The sequence below is a fragment of the Phoxinus phoxinus genome (genome assembly GCF_949152265.1).
Source record: "Phoxinus phoxinus genome assembly, chromosome: 18".
In the NCBI taxonomy this organism is placed as follows: Eukaryota; Metazoa; Chordata; class Actinopteri; order Cypriniformes; family Leuciscidae; genus Phoxinus; species Phoxinus phoxinus.
Window position 1 is genome coordinate 20,767,024 of NC_136893.1, and position 25,949 is coordinate 20,792,972.

At 38.2% G+C, this 25,949-nt stretch overlaps 1 protein-coding gene across 2 annotated transcripts; it reads left to right on the plus strand.

The window, feature by feature from the left end:
* Positions 1-206: 206 nt before the first annotated feature.
* On the plus strand, positions 207-25,735 carry sycp2 (synaptonemal complex protein 2). 2 transcript variants are annotated; one of them, XM_079588953.1, is made up of 46 exons: positions 207-426; positions 814-852; positions 1,023-1,163; positions 1,836-1,964; positions 2,056-2,160; positions 3,244-3,268; positions 3,375-3,460; positions 3,649-3,743; positions 3,917-3,951; positions 4,088-4,230; positions 4,313-4,365; positions 4,444-4,489; positions 4,579-4,683; positions 5,540-5,600; positions 5,755-5,903; positions 6,298-6,369; positions 6,513-6,644; positions 8,409-8,487; positions 9,320-9,486; positions 9,876-9,950; positions 10,089-10,155; positions 10,250-10,298; positions 10,430-10,524; positions 10,951-11,240; positions 13,062-13,174; positions 13,256-13,292; positions 13,402-13,463; positions 13,557-13,599; positions 13,700-13,737; positions 13,933-13,990; positions 14,087-14,249; positions 15,108-15,172; positions 16,820-16,993; positions 17,133-17,454; positions 17,663-17,895; positions 21,525-21,758; positions 21,850-21,904; positions 21,999-22,178; positions 23,261-23,398; positions 23,848-23,993; positions 24,105-24,199; positions 24,300-24,399; positions 24,493-24,551; positions 24,821-24,899; positions 25,010-25,066; positions 25,155-25,735. In XM_079588953.1, the coding sequence occupies exons 2-46, from the start codon at positions 829-831 to the stop codon at positions 25,224-25,226; spliced, it is 4,746 nt and encodes a 1,581-aa protein (XP_079445079.1). In that variant the 5' UTR covers positions 207-426; positions 814-828; the 3' UTR covers positions 25,227-25,735. The 2 variants fall into 2 exon arrangements, with proteins under 2 accessions (XP_079445079.1, XP_079445080.1); XM_079588954.1 differs by having other exon boundaries at positions 21,999-22,172.
* The last annotated feature ends 214 nt before the right edge of the window (positions 25,736-25,949 follow it).

The following is a 25,949-nucleotide window of genomic DNA, read 5'->3' on the forward strand; positions in this document are numbered from 1 at the left end:
ATAATTAGTATTATTTTAATGTACTAAAAATTAATTCAAACTATGGTTAGGTTTTTTAAAAGTAATTTACTTTAATGAAAAAAAGTATTTTTTAATAATGATTGAATAGTCTCACTCGGTGAGTTTTGAATCGAGAAACATCGATTCATTGAAAAGATCCGACTCCAAAGAACAACCTTTTTTTCTTTTCTTTTTGCCAGCGTCTGTTTATGTGGACGCGCGTGCTCGTCATTTTACTTTCCCGCGTTATCAAAACACAACGGCTCCATACAACCGACAAACACGAAAGAAATCTTTCTTTTACAAACGATTTTGAATGACAATTGAGTATTTTCGTCTCGAACGATCAGCGTTAACTTCCCATTATTTGTTAATAGATGTGAAAGTTCCTCCTGAAGTCCGTTGAAGCGTCAGTCATAATCTGAGGTAAGTTAACGTCGTTAACGTAATCTGAACACTTCGCCAACAGGCTAAACTAGCTACGATTTAACTTACTCCATCAAATAATTAGACCAACATTATCGTCTACTACAGCAATAATCGTTACTGTTATGTGTGTTATTTTGCTGTTTCTGCCACAGTCATTCGCTGCCTATACTGTAGATGTGTGATTAAAATATTAAAATATCGCATCCTAAATCAAAGCACGCAATTTAGTGACTTTTGTAACGTTAGTTAATATAATTTCGAGAATTACAAAGACTGACATTTAGTAACGTTAGTCAGTTGTGTTCTCATCTTTCCTGGAATTGTATTTTGAGTTGTGTTGTGTGCGTCTGAGATCATATTTAATATCTTCAACATTTAAAACAGGTCATCGTCTGCATCATGGCACCTTTGCAGGACCATCAGGTGAGAAATAAACCCAAAAGAGCTGTTTACTTCACGCTTTTATTTCTTGGAAAATGGATGTAACCTCTCGTCTCTGTAATGCCTCTGTCTCCTGTAATTATACGTGATGATTTTTATTCATTTCTTTTTTGCACAATACCACAAAGTTCACCTTATAATGTATTACTTAGGTGGAGAAACTGGTGGATGAGGCTTTCAAACACAATCATTTTCAGGCCCTTGACAAATTTCTGCAAAATGAAAGCAAGGAGGAAACCTCTTTGAAATGTTCCAGACAATTCATGACCAAGCTGGATAAGCTGTTCAACAGGGTAAGTTGTGTGTTAAATATTGCATACATGAAATATTGATTCTTCAAAAAAAATCTCACTATCATTAATGTATTGTCCACAAGAGAAATGTTAAGCAAATAAAATAAGATTTGATATACCTTTATCAGCACTGAGGTAGATTCAGCTCTTTTTAGCATTAATGCGCTGTACAGCGTCAGAAGTTCGACCAGTTTTTGCTTTAGTTTTTAGGGAATAATTGACTGGTTTGAGACTCCTTCACCTGCATAACTCTTGTGCAATGTTTGCAAATTGCATGTGTGATATCCATTGGTTCGCCTTTTGGGTGAAATAATTCTATGTGAAGTGACATTTTTCTTCATCACCAACTTTTGCTCGCAAAATTATTGAAAACGATTCCAATTTCTCGCAAGTAAATGATTAAATAAACAAGTAAATAAATAAGCCCTCGTCCCCCGTACTCACTAAAGCCTTTCAGTAAACATTCTTGTACCTTTTTGTCAGATTTTCAAAAACTTGTTTGCTTGACATAAAAATGTGTAATTTGATTCATACCTGATACCTGATTTTTTTTAATCGCTTAACACTTTAACAAAGACTTTTTTCTGGATTCCTATGGGAAAAATTTATGGAAAAAATACTCCACTGAAGAAGTGGGTGGGCACTAATGCACTCTTTTGTGTCTTCTTGCAGGAAATGGATCTGGGAAATGTGGACCATGTTTGTCTGGTTCTTACTGTTTTACACAAATATGGCGAGATGCTGGTGTTTCCAGGAGGTGGTGGAATATCTGTAATAGTCGCCCAGGGATTTGTTAAAAAGATAAGTGTATAATCAATGTTTCTGTTCTCTCTGTATGTCTGTTTTGGTGAAAGAGAATAATATATTCATGTCTTAAAATGTATATGTTTACATGGTCCAGTGGTTCGAGAAGGCCAGAAAGCTGTGGGTGGAGGCAGGGTCATCAAGAAATGAGACATTGATAAAGCTGGCTGAGGACTTCTTTGATGCACTGATGGTTCGTAACGGCACATTTTTTGGGATAAAAGGAAATGCATTTAAATAGTTACATTTACCCAAATATTCTGTCTAATCAGATTGATGGCTCAATTGGACAGAAAAGCCTTCTTGTAAACACCTCAGTCGTTCCGATTGAGCTTAATCAGATTCGAAAATACCTTGCACACATGTGCAGTGCCATAATGCGTTTACATGATTGTTTATTTAGGCTATATCTTACGAACTGGTCAGTGGAGGAGACTGAATGTTTACTAAATATTTGGTAAAAAAGCTCTTCAGACATGTCAGCTTTCTTTTTAGAGATGACATTAAGGCGAAATGACAATTATAACCATGGACGATATTGTCATTGTGACTTTTTCCAGTTCTGAATATGGCGACTGGGCGCTGCAATTTTGTTCAGAATGCATTTACTGTAATAATGCACATATAAACAAATATGTGAATCGGATTGCAACGTATAGGGTTTGAACTGTATAAACGGGACTTTGAATTTGAAATCAGGTTGGATTGACAAAAATCAGTAACTGTGAATCATAATATTGAAAGAAATCACAAATGTCAATATTTTTTGCTGCAATACAACTTAGCAGATGTAATTGCTAGGAAGAGTGCAAAAGAAACATATTTAATGAGGCAACATTTATATCTTTTTTTCTGTGAACACACCATAGACTGTTAAAAAAGACTTCCACTGTAAAAAAAAAAAAAGAAATCACAAGTTTCACTTGCATCCCATTCGACTACATGGAGAGGGCGGGGTTTCTGATCTATATTGCAGCCAGTCACCAGGGGGCAATCAGAATGTTTTGACTTTTCAGTTATCAGGATGTGTGTGGCACAATTTGTACACACACACAATTTAATTAATCAATGAATAATACTATTGATTAGCATTACCAAACATGGACGTTTTATTATTATTTTAATTTAATACTGTGAAGCTGCTTTGATACAATCTGTATTGTGAAAAGCGCTATATAAATATTCTTGACTTGACACACACACACACACACACACACAAACACTTACTGTAATACATTTATCTGATCTGTGATTTTTTTCTTCTTCACCTCTGTAGGTTGTTCATGAAAGTTGTAAAGAAGGTGAGTGTTTTGTTCCAGATTTTCAGTATTTTGGAGTAAAAAAAAAGAGACAAAAACAAAGAGTAGGTTGAACAGTGCATTAATTTAAATCTGTGTATTCCCTCAGGTACATGTGAAGTTACAGAAGCTCTGCTCAGTCACATTGGCAAACTGGCCTCCGATGCTCAAATAAACATCATGATCCAGAAAGAGGTAAGAGAGTCAATACAGCTTAGCTTTAGTCACCACTAATATGCATGGAAGTAATCGTTTCGACCAAATGACAGAAACTCATTCTACCTCCAGTCACTTGAGCTGTGTTTACCTAGACTTTTCCAGAAATAGAAGACTGAATTACAGGAGGGAATATATGAAGGATTATTATTTACTCTTAATGACAGGCAGCAAGGAAACTCAATGCTATTCTGGCAAAGATTCCCATGGAGCTGAAAAAGAAGAAGAAGATCTTGTCATGTCAAGAGGCCTCGTGTATGATGTATGTTGGATGATGATGCATTATCACTCTCCTGTTTCTTGAAGGATTCTTGAGTACTTAACCATACACATACAAGTTCCCATTTTGCTCCTGTGGAAACATTTATTCAGGAAAGTATGGGGAACAAGTATGCTTGGTATTTTAAATCTTTAGTCTGTTCTGTTTTTAATCAGGAATGACGTGGCCAGTCGAATCCTAAGAGGTGGAGGTTAGTTCAAAAGTCCATTGTAGTGAATACTTGGGCAGATTAGTTTAGAAAGTGCGATTATAGAATTACAATTAAACACAAATTCAAAAGCACTTATACTATGACTGATTTTAGCTACATTTCTGCTGCTGTTTAGATTATGATCTGCAGGTGTCTTTAATGGAGGCCCTCTGCAGAATGACTTCACCAGCTCAGAGGAATGAACTAGCTGACTCCTGGTTTACCATGACTTTTGTCTCCTCTGCATTCAAGAAGATGAAGGATTCTGAGTTTGAGACTGTAAATATGGCCTGACATTAACTGAATTGTTTTGGTTGCATAGAATTTTGTAGTATGTTTTTTGTATGTGTCTTTGTGACAGGACTGCAGGAAGTTTCTAAATATGGTGAATGGCATGCAAGGAGATGGGAGAAGGTACTTACTTAATGTCTTTTGACAGCTTTCTCTTTTTTTAACAGATTGTATAACATGTCTTGGTTTATCTTCTCACAGTGTGTACTCCTACCCTTGCCTGCAGGCATTTTTAGACAAACATGAGGTTAGTTTACATATTTAGTATGGTACAAAGCCAATAGGAATGAGTATGGAAATACATACATGTAAATGTCTGTATTATAATGTTTACAGCTGCTCATGCCAGAGGATGGGAATCTTGAAGCGTTCTGGATTGACTTTAACCTTGGAAGTCAAAGTATCTCTTTTTACTTCTGTGTGACTGATAAGGATGCCCAGGTAATGACTCTATAGTCTCTCAATCTTACATTTGACCTTGGAAAATAATTATAGTACGTAGGTGCAGTAAGCGATTTCTGAGACATTCTGTTGATATTTGAAATCAGCCCAAACAAACACACCACTCTCTATATGCTTCGCCCCCAAATGCATGAACATGCAATGCGGGAGTGGATGTCTCTTTATTAGTGGTGCAACGGATCAGACACAACTCAGGGTTTAAATTTTAAAATAAAAACAAATACATTAATTACATGTGTAACGGAGGCCAGCTAAACCTCACTCCTCTGATCTCAATAGGCGCTCTAGCGACAGACGCTAGAGGCTGCAGTCTTTAGCCTCCTTGTTAGAACGCCTGACTCTCATGCCGGAGTCGAGACCCGCATGGAGCGGGGTGAGAAGGACCCGGGTGGAGGGGTTACACATGCATAGATAAATACGATATAATAAAGTTATAAATAAGGTCTAACAGTAGCCTTCAGTAGGTACAGAAATGTTATAATTAGGCTATATGTAAAATAAAACTATATTGTTCACTGCATAAATTAAATATGGATTCATCTTTTTTTGTTTGATTAGCATTAGTGACACAGACAGCAGCTGGTTTAACTTTAAGACCTATCACTTAAGACATAATCGACTGTGTTTACGAGAATACTTGCCTAGATGGGTATTTTGTGTGTATGTGTCAGTTCAAGTGCAAAGAGATGTGGAAAAGAAATCAATTAATTGTTCGTGCACTGTCTGAAATGCGCCTCGGTGTGCTTAAATTGAATCCCATTTGACAGTTGTTGAAGAAATTAAATTGGAAGAAATGAATAAAAGTGTGAACATTAGATGTCTCTCCCCCTGTCAGGATGGCCAGTGGAACACTCTGTGTATTGCTGACAATGAGGTCCACAGTTACACAGTAGAAGGTAGTACAATCAACATTGTCCCTTTTTAAAAAGATCTTCTGCAAATGATCTCAAGGCCCACAAAAACAATAGTTCTGGATCCATATCAATCTTTCTAAGCATTTTTTTGTAAGCTGTATAAGAACGACACATCTGTCTATATTTGACTTCATAGAGGAGAGCAGCAGAAAGACTCTCCATCTGGTTCTGACTGAGCCTGTCAACATCGACAGCATAGAGGGCTCCAGAGTCTGCATCAAATTCAGCTCTTCTCTAGACATCCTGCGAGCCGCTGAGAATGTTTATGGTCTGGCTAAAAACAGGGTGAGTGATGTGGCTGACGTCACTTATATTTATTTTAGTGTATTCAGTGAAAACCCCAATCTAACAATATAAATGAGATAATATTCAGATAATCTTATTCACAGTGTTGTTTTTTTATAGCTTTACACCAGAATGATTAGTCCAAAACTAAATGAATGGATCAACATGTTGATTGATTGATTAATGCATTGATTAAATTCATGTTTTTATGTGGTTATTAGGATCGCATCATTTACTTAATAAGCCTTTGAGCAGGAGAAGCTGTACAGCCTAAACGTCTGATTAAATCTGCTTAGGGGAATGAAGCGCTTGTATTAAATGTGTAATCACTTATTTTATCCAACTGTCACACAGCATATCAACATTCATGTGTTCCCTTTTTGCTTTATGTCAGACGTCTGTTAGAAAAACCTCTATTGTGAAAACACCTGTTCACATCAATCTAAGTTCACAGGAAAGTTCACAGGTGAGTCAATATTGATGCTTTTAAACATGCCAATCTCTTCTTCCTAAGGTCAATTGTGACCAGATGACTTTCTGTTATGAGGTGTGGGCTTTTATCTTTTTTTAACAAGAATTTAACTCTGACGGTCTGTGTTTAACTAATAGGTTTTTGTTCCTGAAAGTCAAGTGTCCCCCTCTCTGCATGTAGAGGGAAGAGCATTATCATCAGTGAGGCATGGCATTCCCTTCCAGTCTCTCGCACATCAAACACCAAATACAAACAATGTCCCCCAACAGGTAAGACAAGATGCTCACAAAATAAACAGTTGAAGTGTCCATTTTAGGATGCCCTTTTGAGCTTTTATAGAGCATAAGGATTTTTTGTGAGAGCTTTGAATTGACCACAGATCATTTTAATGCCATTTTACTGTCAAAGCTGAATATTGCTTCCTCTCAAGCCATTTGTGAAACACACCTGCTTGTCTATTGCCATATGAAATCCGTTTCTTTTTTCCCCAAATTCCGTTTTTTCCCGTTTAAAATTTTCTTGATTCTTTTTTTTTTTTTTTGGACTCCCATTTGAATGGTTACCAGGGTTGTTCATGGGTCAAGACGAGGCGGAGGTGGTAAAAATCTGATCATGTATTTTAATAATAAGATAATTAAATTAGTTGTTTTAGTAGACCATCATATAGCCTACTGTGTTTCCCACAGTATTTTTGTGGGTGGATCTTGGTGCCTCTAGGGGGGTCCGGGGGCATAAAAAAAAAAAAAAAAGTAAATTTTAAAGATAAATTTGTTAATCTGGTGCATTTGAGTCCCCCAAATCCGCTGTTAAAAATAAATAATCCACCCGCCAACTGCCCAAGCATATGATATTCTCTGATTTAGATATCTGCATCTGATCATCACATTACAATTATTCAAATTCTCAGTGTTAAGCATGATAATATGGTAAAATATCACACTGAAGTAGGCTGATTTAAAAATAACATTTATTTAAAATAAAAGTTCTTCTTTTGGCAAAATTACATTTCCTTAATAGCCTAAACAGAGGCTCCCTTCAAACTTAAATTGTCAATGTTTCATTACATCACTGTTGGAAAACATTCTTATCAGAATATTTTTTTTACCTTTATAAAGGTTTTTTCCCTATTTTTTCCTAATTTTATTAAATGTATGCTTCATCTTTCATTTCAAATTGAAAATGCTCCATCTTTCATTTTCGTTTTCGGTGATTCCCTAGTTATTTTTTATAAAAAAAATTTGATATTGAAAATTATTTTAACCAGGGCATTTGTCTGGTTGGGCAAACACACATGTCACGGACAAGCCTTATTGTCGAGCCCTGATATGTTTTCCTTGATCCTTTTCTTTGTTTGTTAATAACAGCAGCCTGATGAAAATATCTGTTATCTATAGCCGCTTTTCTACTGTAGGGTCAAACCATTCTCTTTGCTTAACCGTCCCATTCCGTGCCGATCCGGACTAGCTAGTACAGATATGATTTAATTTTGCGTAAATGCGTAAGTCATTGCCTCGGTAACACAAGAGTTTATAGACAATATAGAAATAGCAACCACGTTATGGAGAATGATCAGGTATTTCTTTTCATTTTATTATTATTTTGTGTTTACATGAGAATTCCGGCCCAAGAACGGTTTGTAATCGTGCCCTGGCGTGCCAAGGCTCAAGTGGAAATATAACTGAAATAATCCCTTACTGTTCTTAGAACCTTTCTGCCTGGCGGGGGACAAGTGGCTTAATTGGCTTCATCACGGCTTAATTATAATCATGCTTGTTTATTTGATCGTGTATTCCAAGCGTGTTATTAAATTAGATGACCTGTATAATTAACTTTGGTGAACTGTTGTCCTCATTTACCCCTGTTGCAGTGTTTGTATTTTCTTTCTTGAAGCTTTTAACAGCAGAAATATAGTTGCATTGCCTCACCTCTGTTAATACTGCTGTCATTACGGCTCTGTGTGCACTTTAATGGAATCACAGTGGTCAGAGGTCTCTTGTTCTCTTGAGCTAAGAGCACAAATCTCTTTTTCTCAGATGGTAACGCCTCTGCTGATGAAGGTATCCATGGGGCGTCCACATGGAAGCTCTTCCTCCAGTTGTGTGCTGCCTGTAGGTAAGTTACTAAGCAGTTTATGACTTTATCTGTAAGAAAATCTATTCCCGGCTTCTTGGATTTCCACAGTAAGAGTGTAAGTACTCTAAGCTCTGTTTTACACATTTTGCCATGTTTAAAGGAATGCTTTCGGTTGAAAAGAGGGCCTAAAACTAACTTTTTGCCACACCTGCCAATGGCCTGTGACTGTGAATTTCCCGGCGAATACATTTTTTTTACCACCCATGAAACTATTTTTGCTAATACAGTAGTAACACCAAAATTTTATATACCTATTCCAATTTCGATACCACAGCTGAAACTACTAACCTAACTAATACAAAACATTACTAAAGACGAGTAAACAGTCAGTAATACAATTATCAGTAATACAAAAAAAAATAAAAAAATAAAGAAATATTACACATAAATACAGTAGAACATAAATACAAATGAAATGAACAGTGCTTTTCAGGTAAGCCTAACAGTATTTTTTCAGGTATAGACATTGAATAAAGTAATCAAATGTAGAATAACACTGCATAGTATTTACTGCATAGTTCTCACAACATTGTATTAGGATTCATTAAAATGTTACCGGCCATCTGGTGATTGACACCGTTTAATATACTCGCATTTACTCGCATTTGGCACTTGGCGAGTGTTAATTTTAGGCCCTGGTTGAAAACAGGTAAAGCTCTAGAATGTTGTTGATGACCATACACAATCATTTTTAAATTAATCTTTTACTTATGATGTAATTACTGTAACACATAGCCACCTGTAGATTTTTTTATGTAATATTGAAAAAGCAATATGAAGTTTTGCAAATGGCTTGGTGCCTTTTTTCTAGTGACGAAGCCAATGGTGAAACCAGCTCTTCAGATGATGAGCTCTTCAGAGAGGAAAAAGGAAATTGAGCTTAGAGACCTCATGATGTCCAAAACATCTTGCAATTTGTCTTCGCTTTTTTTTCACTGTGAGAACAACCAAAAGAAGGCCCATGTAATTAAAGCACAGGTATAACCTTTATAGACCGTTTCAGATACTTCAAATGTTCTCCAACCCTGCTGATAAATCCAGCATTGATGGTCACCAGCATAAGGCATGTTTTGCGTGCTGGGACCAGCATGGGTTGATGGCTTGCTGGTCCCCAGAGTGGGAAGCAGGAGTGCTGGTGGACCAGCTTCACCAGCTCAGTTGGGCTTTAAATCCACCAGCTAGACCAGCACAAACCAGCCTGGACATGACAACATGAAGATCATGCTGGTTTACGCTGGATTTTTCAGCAGGGCAGTTTATACTAATGAAGACTAGCAAATGGAGTTTATGAAACACAGTTAAACTTATGAAGCTATATACTGTACTCGTTTTTGTAATATCAGTGAATCTTGTGTGTGTCTTATTAGTCAACCCCTGCTGCCCAGAATGAGGACCAACAGAAAATCCAGAGCGTAAAGGCTGATGGAAAGAAGTACCGCAAGGTGCTCTGAATATTATATATATTCGTGTTTTTTTAGTAATAGTACTGCATACCTTATTTCATTAATTGTTCATTTTGTGCTTTCTGTTTTTTTTACTCCTTTTTCTCCTCTAACCCTATAAAAACATGTTTTCTGCAGAATATTCCTGTAGACAAAGTAGTAGAGATGGTGCAAGCTGACAAAGAATATGAAGAGAACACTTTTGGTATTTGATGAACTAAGCATACTAAGGAAATGCCAGTGCTATTATTAACATATTTTGAATGGTTTTAACCTTATTTTATTTCTTTTTGTCAAAGATAACAGCATAGTCCCAGACTCCCAACCTGTGAGAAAGGGTAACTCATTGTGAGTGTATTTCTATTGGCATTTCGGTTACAGTTTTTCAACAGTTTTAACTGGGTAATAGAAAAACAGTACGTTAATTTTAGAGAGGACTTTATCTAATGTATGTCAATCTGTTACTTATAACAATTTAGTTCACCGGGTCTCTGGAGCTTGAACTCCAGCAAAATGAGAATCTCTGTATCTGGATCATGGCAAAAAGATAAACCTAAAAACTGCTCAGTATCAGGTGAGTGAACAGATAGAAGAGCTTATTTTGTAAAGTATGTTGTATCAGCAAATATATTAAACTACATTACATGGCACTCTTGAATACTCAATTGTGGTAATCTTGGCATTCTGCAGTCAAGTTTTTTTTTTTTTTTGTATTATGACCTCTATACTATAATTGAAAGTTTGAACCACTTTCCAACATAACTGTGCTAGTTTCATGTCTCTTATCACTAGGCGGTCTCCTTATAATTAAAATATAATACTTTACAGTCATTTTTACTCCTCCATCGCTTATGTTGTCTAATGTTTTGTCTTTTGAGCCAGTTCTTTTGGTCCTGAATCAGTTAAAAAGAAAACACTTGGAAACACCTTTCCTGATATGTTGTTACTATATGAATCTGGTGGCTTTGTGTAACCTTGCATTCTGTGTAATCATCTCCAGATGGTAGTTCTTATCCCCCACCTCAGCGTCTGTCCCCGGCACAGTGTGCACCGAAAACCCTGACCCATAATCAGCTGCAAACCCAGCTCACTCAGAGATTGGAGGAAGTGCTGAAGGAGCAGCAGGGTACAGATGGCCATGCAGCCCAGAGAGGCTCCTCACTGGAGCCCAGGACTGCAGGTCAAGAAAAAGAGAAAGTGGAGAAATCAGTGAGGTCCATGCCTGCTAAACCTACACAACAGAGAAAGAAGAGTGGCAAAGTTCAGGGCGAGGCATCGGACCTTGAGAATGTGAGACTCTTTATGTTATAAAGATGTATTATTAATAGTGTATGCTAAGGCAAGCATTACTATTTCTTGGAGTTGATTTGTTCTAGGCACTGAGATGTGGATCTTACACCATATGGGATATGCAGGTTTGAATCAGGCCTTGTGGAAAAAGAAGTGCGCTTGATTTCATTGAATGTGCACTTGTGTAGTGTAATTCAAATCTTATGTATAAACGCATATATATTTTTACTTGCTACTTGCAGATTATATATGTAAGCAGGTACGAGAGGCTAGTGCTGTATCGCTTCGCGTCGTGCCTAACAACGCCTTTCAGCCGTGACTTATTCACGATACAGCACTAGCCTCGAGTACTTTATTGATTTTATAAAACGGTTACCACACAATACAAATATTAAAGCTGAAAAATATGTATCTACGCAACTTTCATGAAGTAAAATCACTAAAAGCCTTCCTTCCACTGGAAAAAATAGTCCCTGACCGTAAACAGCAACAGAAGTTACATACATTATTTGGCCAATAGAAGGCGGCAAAGACTGTCTTTATGAGTGCGTCAGTCGGTAGTGAAGACATTTTGACTCAAACTTGTGATCTCGGATGACCATGAACTGACCATAGACAGTATATAAACTGGACACAGCGACCCCATAGGTTTCAACGGAGAGAAGTGAAGTCAATTAGAAGCACTCACTTCCTGATCGCCAGGCGAACTGCGCAGGCTCAAACTGAGCTTGACGACGTAGATGTGACGTGAGCAACCTGTAGGTCTTCTAGTAGCTGTGCCGAGAGAAATCTGAATCATTCCCTTCCGAATCTCGCAGAGACGGAGAGCGTGAGCATTAGCTGTCCATGAGCTAGCAGCAGGAGCAACTTTATCACTCTCTATGGGCTTCTCCCTTGACTTTATGCCTCCACGTCCCCCCGATTGCATGCGAGCTTCTCTGCCTGTCTATACGGTAATTTTTCGACTTGTGCGACAGAGTCGCGCGGTTATGACGCAATCGTTAGCCTATTTTTACAAAACTGCTTCTACGAGGCCATAACGTAAGATACAAGGTAATGGAGCCTTTTATACATTTTCGTGTTTCTTTAGAAATAAATAATGGACAAACGGTGTCTTTAAACGCCTCAAAAGTAAAGTTATTCGCTGTCAAAGTGACGCCAAAATGAATGGGAGTCAATGGAATGCTAACAGCAGGTGGGGGTCCGGTAGTCAATGGCGGCGCCCGGGGATGCTTCAGTGTCTTCCGAAACACTGCCCCCCTGGAACTGACAGATGACCATAGGCACGGGAAAACCCCTTAACTGTTAAAAGGACAAGATATCGCAGTGGACATTCAAACATATTTTTTTATTATGAATATAAAACGGACCTGAAGGAAAATGCTATGTCTACTGTAATTGCAGGTACACTCGCTCTCTCACTCGATCTCTCACAATACTCTACTATAGCTTCAATGAACATTATCAATGAGATCAAACACGTGTTTAAGTTGCTAAGAGCGGTTGCTAGGGGTGTTGTGTACATACAGTACATAGAACCGTTGGGTGAAGCGGTCATAGCCGTGTTTTATCGTAAATAAAACACAGCTATTGACTAATCAGAATCAAGGATTGGAACTAACCGTTTTATAAATACATATATATATATATATATATATATATATACTGTATATTAGGGGTTGCACGACTACTGATTTCTGCTATGTAATGACATGAACTGGTTCTTATCAATAAATGTTTATTAATTCATAGTCTAATGCAACAAAGAAAACAGGAAGGTTTATTATATTAAACTTAGCCTTTGTTGTTGATGTTCTGAAGGTGGCACGTGCAACAGACGGTATGGTAAAGATGATTTCCAGTCGTTATAAGAGAGGTGCCAAAGCAGCATCCCCTGACCCTGGAGCCCAGTTTAACATTGCATCTACAAACAGGTGACACAGACGGACCTTTCAATCACGCCTCACCTTTTCCTCCGTTCTCACGTGCAATCACAGTGTTACCTTCACTTTCAGATATCTGTTCAATAAGAGTAGCAATCCATCCTCCACTGTAAGTCATTTAGAAAGACATATTTGTAATGCAAGTTAATAGATTCAGATGTATAAATATGATGATCTAATCAATGTGACTTTTTTCTTTCCCGCTCATCATGTTACAGGAGAAAACTGCTGCCAAGAGTTCAAGTTTGCTCAAATCCAAGAGGCCAACCCAGAATCTTGAGTATTGCATTTTACTGACTTTACTCCTTTAAACTAGGGACAGTTCGTTTGAAAATGGCTGTTATAAATTAATTTTATTGTTTGGTCTCTTCAGGGATATTTATGCATTTACAGAGAACACGCCAAAAATCAGTGTGGTAAGGAACACCCATAGCTAAACAAAATAAATATCATAAATAATATTTGTATTATAATATGATAATAATTGTCATTAGTTCTTAATTTTGTCCTCTTCAGAGAAAGAAATCCTCTGATTCATTGTTGTTGGAAAGCAGGTAATTCTGTTCATTTATAAAAAATAGCTCCCTCTAGTGTTTAACAAGTGAACCTAACTGCAGAGTTCAGTAGTTTATGTGGACAGTTAAAATCTCTCCAAAGAAACCCTGCATATTTGTGGACATGTGACTGCTTATTATTATATTATGTATTTTATTGCATATTTACAAAGTTTTTGTTATTTTTTCTTTTAGTGCACTAAGTAATTCTCCAGCTTTCTCCAAGTCTGCTAGGAAACCTCAGCTTCCCAAGGTTTACCATTTCTTAAATTATTTGGGGGATGACCACTTGCTTTAATATATCCCTATCAAAAATCCACATTTAATACTTTGTTTGTTACACCCCTAGGTTGCTACGACAAATGTGAATAAAAACCTGTTCAGTGATACGGACACAGACAATAAAACAGAGATTAGCTGGTTAAACTCTGCCAACAGGAAACCCAAACCCAAAGTGGCAGACTACAGCAGGCAGCCAGTTAAACCCACCTTTCCATCAGCTGACTCTGCATGTATGTTACACCCATCTCTATATTTTAGAGAAGAGATGTTGTATGCCGGGTACACACTGCAAGATGTAGCTCCAATTTTCACTTGGTCAGTTTTGTGGATATCACAGACAAATACCCAAAATATGTGGCAAATCGGTGCTCGATTAATGTAAGTGACTATCTCGTAGTGTGTATGATCAAAGATACGATCTGATAGAAGCGTCGATGCCCGTAAAGCATCCTCAAAATCTGGACCTGTCTGTGACTGAGAGTCATGCAATGTGAAATATGTCTTGACAGGAAATTACTTAGCTAATGAGAAGGGCAAGGGAAGGTTCAGGGGGAGGAGTCATAGACCTGCAACAAAACATAAACAAGCATGGCTTCTGCGAGCAGCCATTCTCTCATTCATATATATATATTTTTTCCACTGCAAATCACAAGCTTCTTGCGTACATCATTTTAACAAGAATAACTCCTGTCTCACGTGTGATTTTACGTTATTTCCAGGTGTATTCTTGCATGTGTTTGCTTGTGAAACGTAGTTTGTAGACTAGACAGAGTTGTCTGCCATTCTTTTTATTGAAATGTTGTGTAATGTGATACCCCCTGAGTCCTGACGCTGATCCTTCCTGTAATGTGCACACCGCAGCAACTAAATGGTACCTCAGACAGTCGTGTAGTGCAAGAACAGCAATCTAACGACTTTGAAAATCGTGCGATGTGTACCCAGCAGTAGTTTTTAACTCTTGTTTATCATCTTCATTACATTGATGGGTCCTAATTAAGGACTACATGCAATTTATTGATAACTACTTCCCCCTCCCTCATTACATCCTCCTGCACCAGATAATCTCTTACACTTTCATTTTATTTCAGTTAAATCGCCATTTACACCTTCGCCTTCGCCAAAGCCAGTGAAAGAACAAATCAAGCCAAAGCGGGTAAGAACAAGGGCAATAATGTTACAAATTATGTCTTAAAGGAGCCATATTGTTGCTCTTTATTTTTCACTTTTGGAATATTTGCACCAAAAAAAAGGGGGGGAAAGTATGTGAGCTTTACTATTTTACACGTATAAGATGTCCTCTATTATGATTGGTTAAACTTTCTGCATGCGAAATAAGTAAGAATGCCTGTGTCAAATTGCTACATAGTTGGTGTTTATTGGTAAATATGGGTGATTTTGTGCTCATATATGTAATGTCATAAGCAGGACTCATTTCTGAATTAAGCATTTTTGCAGCTTAGTTTAGTCTGAATATCAGTGTGGGTCTGCATTAGAGATGCTCCGATCAGCATTTTTGGGGCCGATTACCGATCACCAAAATCATGATCTGCCGATTGCCGATCACTGCCGATTACAGAATGGCAGAGGAATGGGAATCTTTTATCTATAATCTAGCAGAGTTTGCACCAGTTGTAGAAATGAAACTACCAGTAACTATGAGGTGGCAAGAACAATTTTTTTCTGGAACAAACAATTATGAAAAACACCCCAAAATCAGTAGGTTGTTTTATCAGACAAAAATTCAAGTCAAATTTAAGACCGTTTTAAGACATTTTAAGATCATAAAGATTGAAATTTAAGACCTACACGACACATTAACCAGCAAATAACAAATTAAATTTGCATCAATATGCACTTTTTGTTTTCATAAGCATTAAAATAATAACATAAATTATGGCTAGATTTTAAAAGAGTGTCTTGCAACATGTTATCTACTAACATGTACAAGTGCAAATAAAGTTTTGACAAAAAAGGTTTTATAAAAAGATAAACCTCATATTTCAGCCTTTAAATAATTTTCTTATAAAAAGAATGAGTAAAAAAAAAAGATATATTACTGACATTTACAATGCACGTAGCTTATATTTTATTATTAATAGTAAAATTCGGTCCGATTTTCCCGTGGCGTCTGTCGTTGCTATGCAACCATGCACTGCGCTCTCCTCAATGACAAAGAAGTTTTAGCAGCTTTTGCTGAATTCTGAAGTTGATATTTTTTCATCTCGCTGCGCGTGGCAAAAAACGGCCGCATCACTTCTATAATGAGCGCGCTTGCCGCACGCCTACATTTGAAATAACAAACTTGAGCGCGCAAAAGACGTGATGTGAACGGCCCCTTGGCGAGCTAACGTTACCTCCAGTTAGGCCACGTTTCTGGAAATAAAAACTCTTATGTATTCTTTGTGGACTTCCATAAAAACTTCCAGACGGGAGAAGGAGAACGCATGTTGCCACTGGCAAGCTCTGGTCTGCTGTTGTGTGCCCATGCGCCGCGCATGCAGGTGGAAAAAAGTTGCGCGAGTAATTTACGTCACGTGATCTGCTTTTTTGATCGGCGCTTTTGGGGTTCGCCGATCAAGCTATTTTTAGCCAATATCGGCCGATCATGATCGACGGCCGATCAATCGGAGCATCACTAGTCTGCATAGAAAATGACCTTTTATTTCAGAAGAGCAGTCCTATTTTCAATTATATTTCCCTCCTGTACATAAGTTACACTTTTATGAATGAGTAGTATTATGTGTTTTTAAACTCGTTGATAGTAATCATTCCCTTTTCTTTTGGATTGGGTGAATAACAGAAGAGGCAGAAGAAAGTGGCCGAACAGGAGGATAAACGGCAGCCAAGCATCAAAAATAAGAAAGCCACAGGACGACCTCAAAGAGCTGCAGCCTTGACCAAAACCTACAGAGAGCCGTCTGACTCAGACGACCTGTCCAGCCTGTCAGAGAGCGAAAAAGCACCACCCCCTAAGGCATGTGATTTTTTTTTATTAGCAAAGTTAGTTCAAGCGGATCTTCATTAGTGTTATTGCCTTCATTGAAGACTTTCAGAGTCTAGATAGACTAATGATAACAGTCCTGATTAAATTTGTCTTGTTCTTCTCCAAATAGAAAAAGGCAGTTGTCCGAATAGCAGCGTTTCAGCAGATTGTCCCAGCTCAAGCCACAGCACGAGAACAAACGAGAGAGAAAACATCTGTAGAAGTAGCCAGGCGACAAAGTGAGACGGATGTGCTGAAAAGGGCAGAAAAAGCCTTTGTGAAGATTCAGCAAGATCAGAGGAATGATAAAGGCAAGAAGATGTCCAGTCCAGAGCATCTCACGGTGAAGAAGACCTCATCTGCTAAGGGGTCCGCCAGAAGACAGAAAGAGTCTTGGGCTGCAAGATTATCTTCCACATTTGCCTCGCCTCCCTCCATTGAGAGGATGAGATGTAAGAATTAAACTGCTTTAAATGAGTTTGTATAATTGAATGGCTATTAATCAAAATGTTAATTTGCGAACTTTACAAGTCAGGGGCGTAAATAATTGTGTTAATTACTGATACTGAATCACACTAAATTTAATAAATGGATATCCTAGCACAAAGACAACAATCTTTTGTAACCGCTGTGTTATCTACATTTTATTTTTCTCTATAGCAGCCGAAAAAATAACCAACTTGAGATCCAATACTACACCTCTCCGTTCTCTGTCTATCTCTCCGATCGAAGCTGACTCTTCCCCACTAGAGCCTCCCAGTCCTCTCAAAAAACTCCAGGCCCCCTCTCGCTGTAAAACACCAGGGAAAAAAGGTGCTGTGAAACCTCCTTTCTCCATAACGCCTGTTTCCACAACCTCCAGAGGCTGTAAGAAGAATCGACCTGCTGCCCAGGTAAACAGGAAGCAACCATAGGGCAAGGTTTCCAAATCACATTCATAGATAGATCAAGTACTTATGGGCTGCATTAAACCTCTTAAGTCTCATTTCATGGGTAGTTCTGATCATACAGTTGTCCCAAAAAGTATTTGGACCACAAAAAAAGAAAAAGCTGATTAAAAGAATTAATATTTCTTCTTGCAATTACTTTTAACTGGTTCCAAATGACAGTAAAGACATTTACAGGGCTTAAAGTATTCCGGCACCGTGCCAGATCTCCGGCGTGCGGCCGTGTGAAGAAAAATGATATGAGAGGAACACAGCTATTACTAACATTACAAGCCTATCAGAAGCAGAGCAGGGCGGATCCTGGCAACACAGTGTGATTGAGATCCATACGTGACGTTAGCGTTGCCGGTGAAAGCATGGAGTGCAAGTTCATGAAGCCTTGGGATGATGTCCTACCCACGGGCGTAATTTCCTATGGGGACAGACACTTTTCTAAATCCCGTGTGTCCCCCGCCCACACTTTCTAATTAGTTTGTTATGATAACCACACGCCGTCATTGCCACGGAGGGACCGAGCCTGTGTAAAATAGTTCACTGAACGCTCTAATGAGCAGGCACAGCGGTTGCGCACAGTCAGTGATGAAACGGCAGAAACAACAACACAACAGGTGACAAGACAAAAGGGAACGCGCTGTCAGTGAATGAGCTACTGACACACATACACAACACACAGATAGACGTGCGCTAGTATCGCACAGATAGCGCGCCAGTATAGAGTTTTCTTTCGCGCTTGAACAAACAATAACACACACATTTATGCCAAAATTGTCAGTTTTGTCGAGTATCCTCACAAGAACAGTATTAAATGAGTTAAATAAAATCTTAAATGGAAGTAAAAGAGTAGTGCGAGAATGAGTTGTGTGAGAGCCTGTCAGCAGCGGCAGATCTTAAAGTGACAGGCTGACAGCAGCCATTAATTCTCTCTGTCAGTAAAGTTAACCAAAGAACAAAGGTAACAGAAAAGTACTCACTGCTCTTGACTAAAGAACGCTTGTAGCTTTAATAAAGATTGATCTATATTTAATTTATAATTTATGCAGTGCGGACTGTTATATAACTTTATTCAATTTCTGTATATTTCCTATGTGTTAGACAGGAAAGATACAGGTAAACATTACATTTATTATGGGTTATTAAGTGAGGATGGTTTTAAGTTCACTTAAATTAAAAGTTATATTTTTTGAAGCCTAATAAATGTTTAAAATTTTGGGGGAAATCATTTTGACATCATCGAGACATCAGTAGCTGTATTAATATCAGTGATACTGGCCTTCATTCATAAAAATATGCCATTAACATACAGCCGTAATACTTGAAAATAAATGGTGCCATTGAAGTTAAGTCCGTCTGTCCGCCTGTGTGGTTTCCAAGAGTCTGAAGTGGAGAAAAGACATCAGAAAAAGAATCAGGAAATAATATAATACTCTTCACAACTTATTCAGAGAAATGACACTTCAAAGGGTCATGAAACCCTAAACCAAATTTTCTGAGATTTTAACAGAGGTAGGTGTGTTGAACACCATTGAAGACAATGTTAGTATCTGTTAGATTTAATAGTAGGGGGAAAATGGTTGAATTTGAGTTTTTATCCGCTATTTTCGTCTTCCGGGTTTGAAATCTTCGTCGTGTGACATGGCAGTGCTTTGACGACTCATCGGTCCCTCATAATTATTAATGAGACTGAGCTTTCATATCCTATGAGAAGACACTGTCTCTTAATTATTCATGACACCACGTGGATCTTTCCAATGACAGACATGTCAAACTGATATTGCGTAGTAGATAAGCGAGGCAATCATGGGACGCAAGCGTTTGTATTCGTGGAGCAATAGTTCAAGTGCGTTGCATATGTTTCCCCGCGATGCTGCCAGGGCTAGACTCTGGCTCCGAATGGTTGGTTGGCCATCCACCACGGACATACCTGTTGCAAAATTAGACGTTTATGAGTAAAAACATTATGCTAATTTCAGGTCTGACTTTTGCCTGCAGAAGGGTTTTTGTTCTTCTCTGCTTAGTTACCTACCATTCTGACACTTCTCCCATCCGCGCGGCCTCCGGTTCGTCCATGTTTTCCTCCACAGTCACGGCAGTGGCTAATGGTTCACATAGATAGGGCAGAGGACCTGCACCGCCATCTATTATGTCTCTATTTAGCCCTGGGGATTCAGGAGGAGAGAAGTCCTCCACCTCCACAGAGCCCTGCGTACGGCTGCCACTGTACATTTCTATGTCACTGTCCATCTTTATTATTGGGGTTCAGGGGGCGCTTAGATCGAGGCTATGCACAGAACGTTTTTTTTTTTAAAGCGGAAAATGTATTATTTTAAAATATATGCATTTATAGTGTGCATATAAACAACTATATATTTTATAATGACATTATAATTATACATATACATTTAATATGTTTTATTCGATAGAATTCGATTACAGGGCGTTCAGTTATTTTTGAAAGGACAGAAATAAGGTGTCAGTGTATTTCATTAGACTTTAACTTTGCCAGCTATAAAAAAAAATCAAGCATTTTTTACCACAGATTTTTAATGACAGTCGATATGCATGGGCCACTGACCAATGACAGTTATCCCTGCTGTGCCACACCACACCCACTCCACTCCCTTCTCACAGCCAGCCACGCCCATTTAAGTTGCATTTTTCAAAAATATTGTGAGCTAGACTTGAACTGAAAGAGGGGGGTTTCATTAAAGACATGAAGCTTTATTTCCAAGCATATACTGTCACAAGCAAGATGATGAATGGTACAACTTTTTTAATAGTATAGACTAGTGCAATTTAGTAATAGGGGATTGTGTGTATTGTAATATTTATTGTAAATTTGAATCAATTTCTCCTAATAATCCCATATATGTTCATGCTTAATATTTCCTGCATAATTACGTACATAAATATATTATGTGTTAGTTCAGTTACCTGTGTCAGCAGTGTGCTGTAGACACACCTATCTTAATGATTTCTATATCTATATAATTTCTTTAAAATGAATGCCACATAGTTCGATCATTTATAATGTAATCCAATGACATTCATGCTTTTAAGTGTGGCTTAAGTATCCAGATACTTTTTAGGGCCACTGTAGGTACAAATTCCAGTGTGCTTTGAGTCTTTTACTTTAGCATAAAAACTGCTCACACCATTTTACCTTTTTGCTCACACATCTATATATTGTCTTTGTTATTAAAGACTCTCTAAAAAGGTTAGTACAGTAGTCAACATTTGAAGTGGATCAAAGTTGTCCTAAGACAAGAACGGGTATTGTTCAAAGTATAACTTTGATGAAAGGTTTTGATCCACTTCAAATGTTGACTACTGTATATGTTAGTGTAATGCGGTTGTTTTCAATCCTGGTCCTGGGGACCCACCGCTTTTCACATTTTGTATGTCTCTCTTATCTGACACACTCAGCTCAGTTCATGGGTCTCTCTCCTAACGAGCTGATGATCTGAATCAGGTGTGTTCAATTAGGGAGACATAGAAAATATGCAGACTGGTGGGTCTTTAGGATCAGGATTGAAAGCCACTGATAATGCAAGTTCACCTCTGTCCCACTCCTGCAGGTTGAGCTGAGTCCGGCCCACTCATTACTGACTTCAACTCAGCCCCTTATCATCAGAGAGAAATGCACCCTGTCCTCCCCAATCATCTCTCCAGACCTCCAGGAGGAGCACAGGGGTGACATGAACAGAACCAGCCCAGCATCTTTTGGAAGGAGGTCTGTCATTTCTGTGACAATGAGCCAATCTTCTCGCCTATCTGTGAGCAACATTGCCATGATGTGCACTGAGATAGAGGTACAGGTTTAGCAGCTTATTTCTAAGCACAATTACACTTTGGATAGTAGTACATTTCAGTAACACTACTTAATTCTTGTATGCTTTACAGAAAACACCAGCAAGCAAGCAAGGAAGTAAGGCTGAGAGACCAGAATTTAAGTCAGGTGAATAGATTTTTTATTAAGTCGTGGTTTTATGTCATTTATTAGTATACAAAAATTAGCACCTTATGTATTCTTTGTGTCAATTGCCAATCAGGTCCGTCCTCAGCCATCCACAAGCATCTCATCCCGTGCCAGTCCGCTGATTTTTCAGAGGGAGATGAGGACAGTGAGGAGGACAAAGAGAATAAGGCACCTTCTCCCTCTCAGATAGCACTGAAAATGAAGCCCAGAAAGCTGTTCGTGCCTGCTGATAAATACTGGACTCCTAGTAAGGGTATTTATCACCTTTTATAAAGGATTATGTGTCATCCTAACTAGACATTGTGTGACAAGTTTCCGGCCTTGAGTATTTTCTTCCCTTATGAAAATACCAGCCATTCAAAACGTATTCAGAATAACATATCCTGATAACAATCACTGTGATAAGTGGTCTAAATGTATTTTTATAAATATCCGCTGTGGAAGGCGTAGGGCCATGAAATGTTCATTCAATCATTGCATCCGGTCCGAATGAAATGATACCATGTATTCCCTGTGTCAACGTGTGTTTGCATACCACTGCGCAGCCTGTTCGCGCAGACATCACACGTCATCAGCACGTTTCACGTACGTACGCTGTGCAGACAGAGCGAGAATGGCAGACAAACAGACAAGTGGAAAGTATCTACATTTCTGTATCTGACAGTATAGTTCTATGTACCGATGACTTTGCCCTATGCAGATAATTCAGTGAGATTCGACTGTGCTGACGCTATATTCTGAAATTGCATATGAATAAAGCTGACATACAGTGCAATCTTTCCTTTGTCAACAGGTCAATTGACCTGTCATTTCACAATCACTTACTTATGCATGCAAGCAAGCGCTTCTGTTTCTCAGCTCACTGTACTGTAAAGTTATCTCACCGGTAAATTACACCTGATGTAATCCAATAACGTTGTCACTCACTGGTCGTCTCGCTTCAATGTTAGCAGGCTAAAGTTAGCATTTCCCAGATCATCTATTGCACCTTTAATATACAGCCATGTAAAGTGAGATTTTGGACCAATGAGATGTGTGGTCAGAGCTACCCAGCATGTCACAGCGAGGATAGAAACTAAGCAACCCTTGTTGAAGATATGGTTTATTGTTTTGATCACACATCACATTACTGAATATTTAGGTTTTGCAGTCAGTTTAACTGAATGTGCTTCTCATGAACTTTCCCAGACACATATTAATCCCAATCCTGACTCATCGGCACCGTTACCGGTGATTCTGCTGGGGAAATCTCTTGCCTTGTTCTCAATTCCCTGATTAAGAAACTAGCCCTGAATTGTTAGATTCAGTGAATGACTTTGTGTTTCTGTGCCTCAGGCCCCAATATTAAACTGCCGGTGAAGGATCAGAGCAGCTCAGAGGAAGAGGATGAGGACATAGTCGCAGACAACGGAAGAAGAAAGAAAAGTTACCAGAGAGGCCTGAATAAAAGGGCCAATGAAACCACAATCTCCAGTAATGAGAGACTCGAGAGAGTGAAAGAGTTCACCAAGGCTGCATTTATTTGATCAAAAATACAGTAAAGACGGCAATATTATTAAACGTTTTTACAATTGAAAATAACCGTTTTCTATTGTAATATATTTCAAAATGTTATTTATTCCAATGATGAAAAGCTTAGTTTTCAACATCATTACTACTTTTGAGGAAACTGATACATTTTTCAGGATTCTTTGATGAATAGAAAGTTCAAAAGCAGCATTTATTTGAAACATCTTTTGTTACATTATAAATGTCTTTACTGTCACTTTTGATCAATTTAATGCATCCTTGCTAAATAAAAGTATACATTTCTACAAAACAAACAAACAAATTCTCATAAATAACTGAATAGCTCAGAAGCTCAGCTGTACTGCTTTTGAATGTGCTGAGGTGTGACTAAAGTGTGTGTGTGTTTCCTGCAGCTGAGGAAGTGGAGACACTGTCATCTTGTACGAGGTCCAGTTGCAGGCATGCCAGTGTGGAGGCAGACATCGACCTGACCCAGCCTGCTCAGGAGGTGGGCTTTATCTGCCATCAGTTCAGCTCAGAGATTAAGAGGAAGCTCAAGGTGCTGTTCATCTCACTTTTCTCACTAAACAACCATTTGAGGATTCAAACCCGCTGCATTCAATGAGTGTGTATTCGCCTTTTCCACTAACTTCTCTTGTGTGCTTCTCAGAATCGCTGCAGGACAATGGATCTTTACACCAGACAGTCTTTAAAGACCTTACAGCAACACATGTCTTCTGTCAGTGTCCAAGTACACCAGTACAGGTCAGACATGTCCCTCGACTTAAAAGAGGTCAGAGTTTCTGCCTTCTAGTAGCTTTGATATTGACCTCTTCTGCTTTCTTTGCCTGTTATCCTTATATAGTTCTCAGAGACTGGAGAAAGTAAAACAAGTCCTGTTGGGTGAAATAGAAGACCTGGAGCAAGACGACATGGCTTTGAGGAGCATGGAGGAGGAACTGACCGTGAGTGTGCCGACTTGCCAAGTGCCTATTAATAAGAATAATAAAAACATGAACTTATGTAAATGGCCTCTGATTTAATCAAACTATTTGCAGACTTACTGGCAAAAGCAGACCTTGGCCTTCCATACATACCAAGAGAAAGGAACCAAGAGGTGAGAATTGAACTGCTCTTGGATGAACATGAGATGAATGCCGTCGATTTCCCAGCTGTAATGTAAATGTAAATCACAATACCCGTTTATGACTAAATCGTTCTGGGTTGCAGTAACAAACAGGATTTCCCAGCCATTCATAGCTAAAATGTTGCAAGATTTATGCAATGCTGCTTATTTGTTCACTCTGTAGTCTGTAGTGTTATTATGGCAAGAATCTTGTGATTTGAAAAAGGGCAAGCTAAAAAGACTAGATTTTGTTGTTTCAGACTACAGCAGTTAAAAAGTACGGTTCAGACTGATGCACATCAGTGTCTAGAGTATGAGGAACAAATCTTCTCTATGGAGGTAAGGATCTGAATCTGTGGGGACCAACTAAATTTACTGTTCAAATCCATTTTAAGCATTGATTGTCTAGATTAGACACTTTTTTTTAAACAAGGTTGCTTTTTTTGCAGGTGTCTTTGATGAAGAAAAACATGAAGTCGGTTCAGGAGCGTTTCTTCAAAGAAATGGTGAGAGAGCCCTGGTGGGGCAGATGTTTAATACTTAAATTCACATCAATTTCTTCAGGGCTGAATGAAATGTTGCTTGTCTTTGTAGCAAGATGAAGATTTGACGAGTGTGAGAAGAGGACTGCAGTCCTTGTTCTTCCCAGATCCATCCAGGTTCTGACCGGAGTAAAAACCCTTTTGAAAACTATTTTATAGAAGCCATTCTTAAAATATGTTTGTATGCTTTGATGTTATTAATGTTATGTTCTTTTAAATTAATACTACTCAAAAGGTTTAATTTTTTACTTTGAATATTATACTTTATGCGGTTTATTCTGGTCTCCTTGGGGAAAAAAATTTGTTGGCTGTATATAGTTTGTGTGCGCATATTTGCTTGTGATTTTTAATATGAATAATGAATAGTTGTGAGAAGCGTCTCTAAAACGAAGTAAATGTTATAGGTGATGTAAGAACTAATGTATTTATTTGTAACATTCCACCTCATAATAATCACCTAGATTTATGTGCGCAGAAATTAAAAAGTGGATTCTGGATTCTTAAACCATCTTAAGTCAAGATAACTTTTCTTTTTTGCATTCACTAGCAAAGGCCTGAATAAGCAAACCTCATGGGTTCAATTTATGGGAGAATAAATCTAGTTGAAAAATAAAGCCTGAAAACTTTACTGTTTTTACTGTGTGATCTCAGCATTTTTATTTATTTATTTGATTAGTGTCCTCCATAAATGCCAAAGTCAAAATACATGGGAATTAGAGGATTCATGGCTTACATTTCCTGCAGTATCTATTTATATTATATAAATCGTGTGTGCGTGTGTATGCATGCATAGACTACTGTTCAAAAGTTTGGGGCCAGTAAGATTTTTTGGAAACACTCACGACCA

Coding starts and splice junctions, on each gene's coding strand:
- sycp2 (XM_079588953.1), top strand. CDS start 829: ATGGCACCTTTGCAGGACCATCAG. Junction 853..1,022: donor CACCTTTGCAGGACCATCAG/GTGAGAAATAAA, acceptor TGTATTACTTAG/GTGGAGAAACTGGTGGATGA. Junction 5,601..5,754: donor CCACAGTTACACAGTAGAAG/GTAGTACAATCA, acceptor TTGACTTCATAG/AGGAGAGCAGCAGAAAGACT.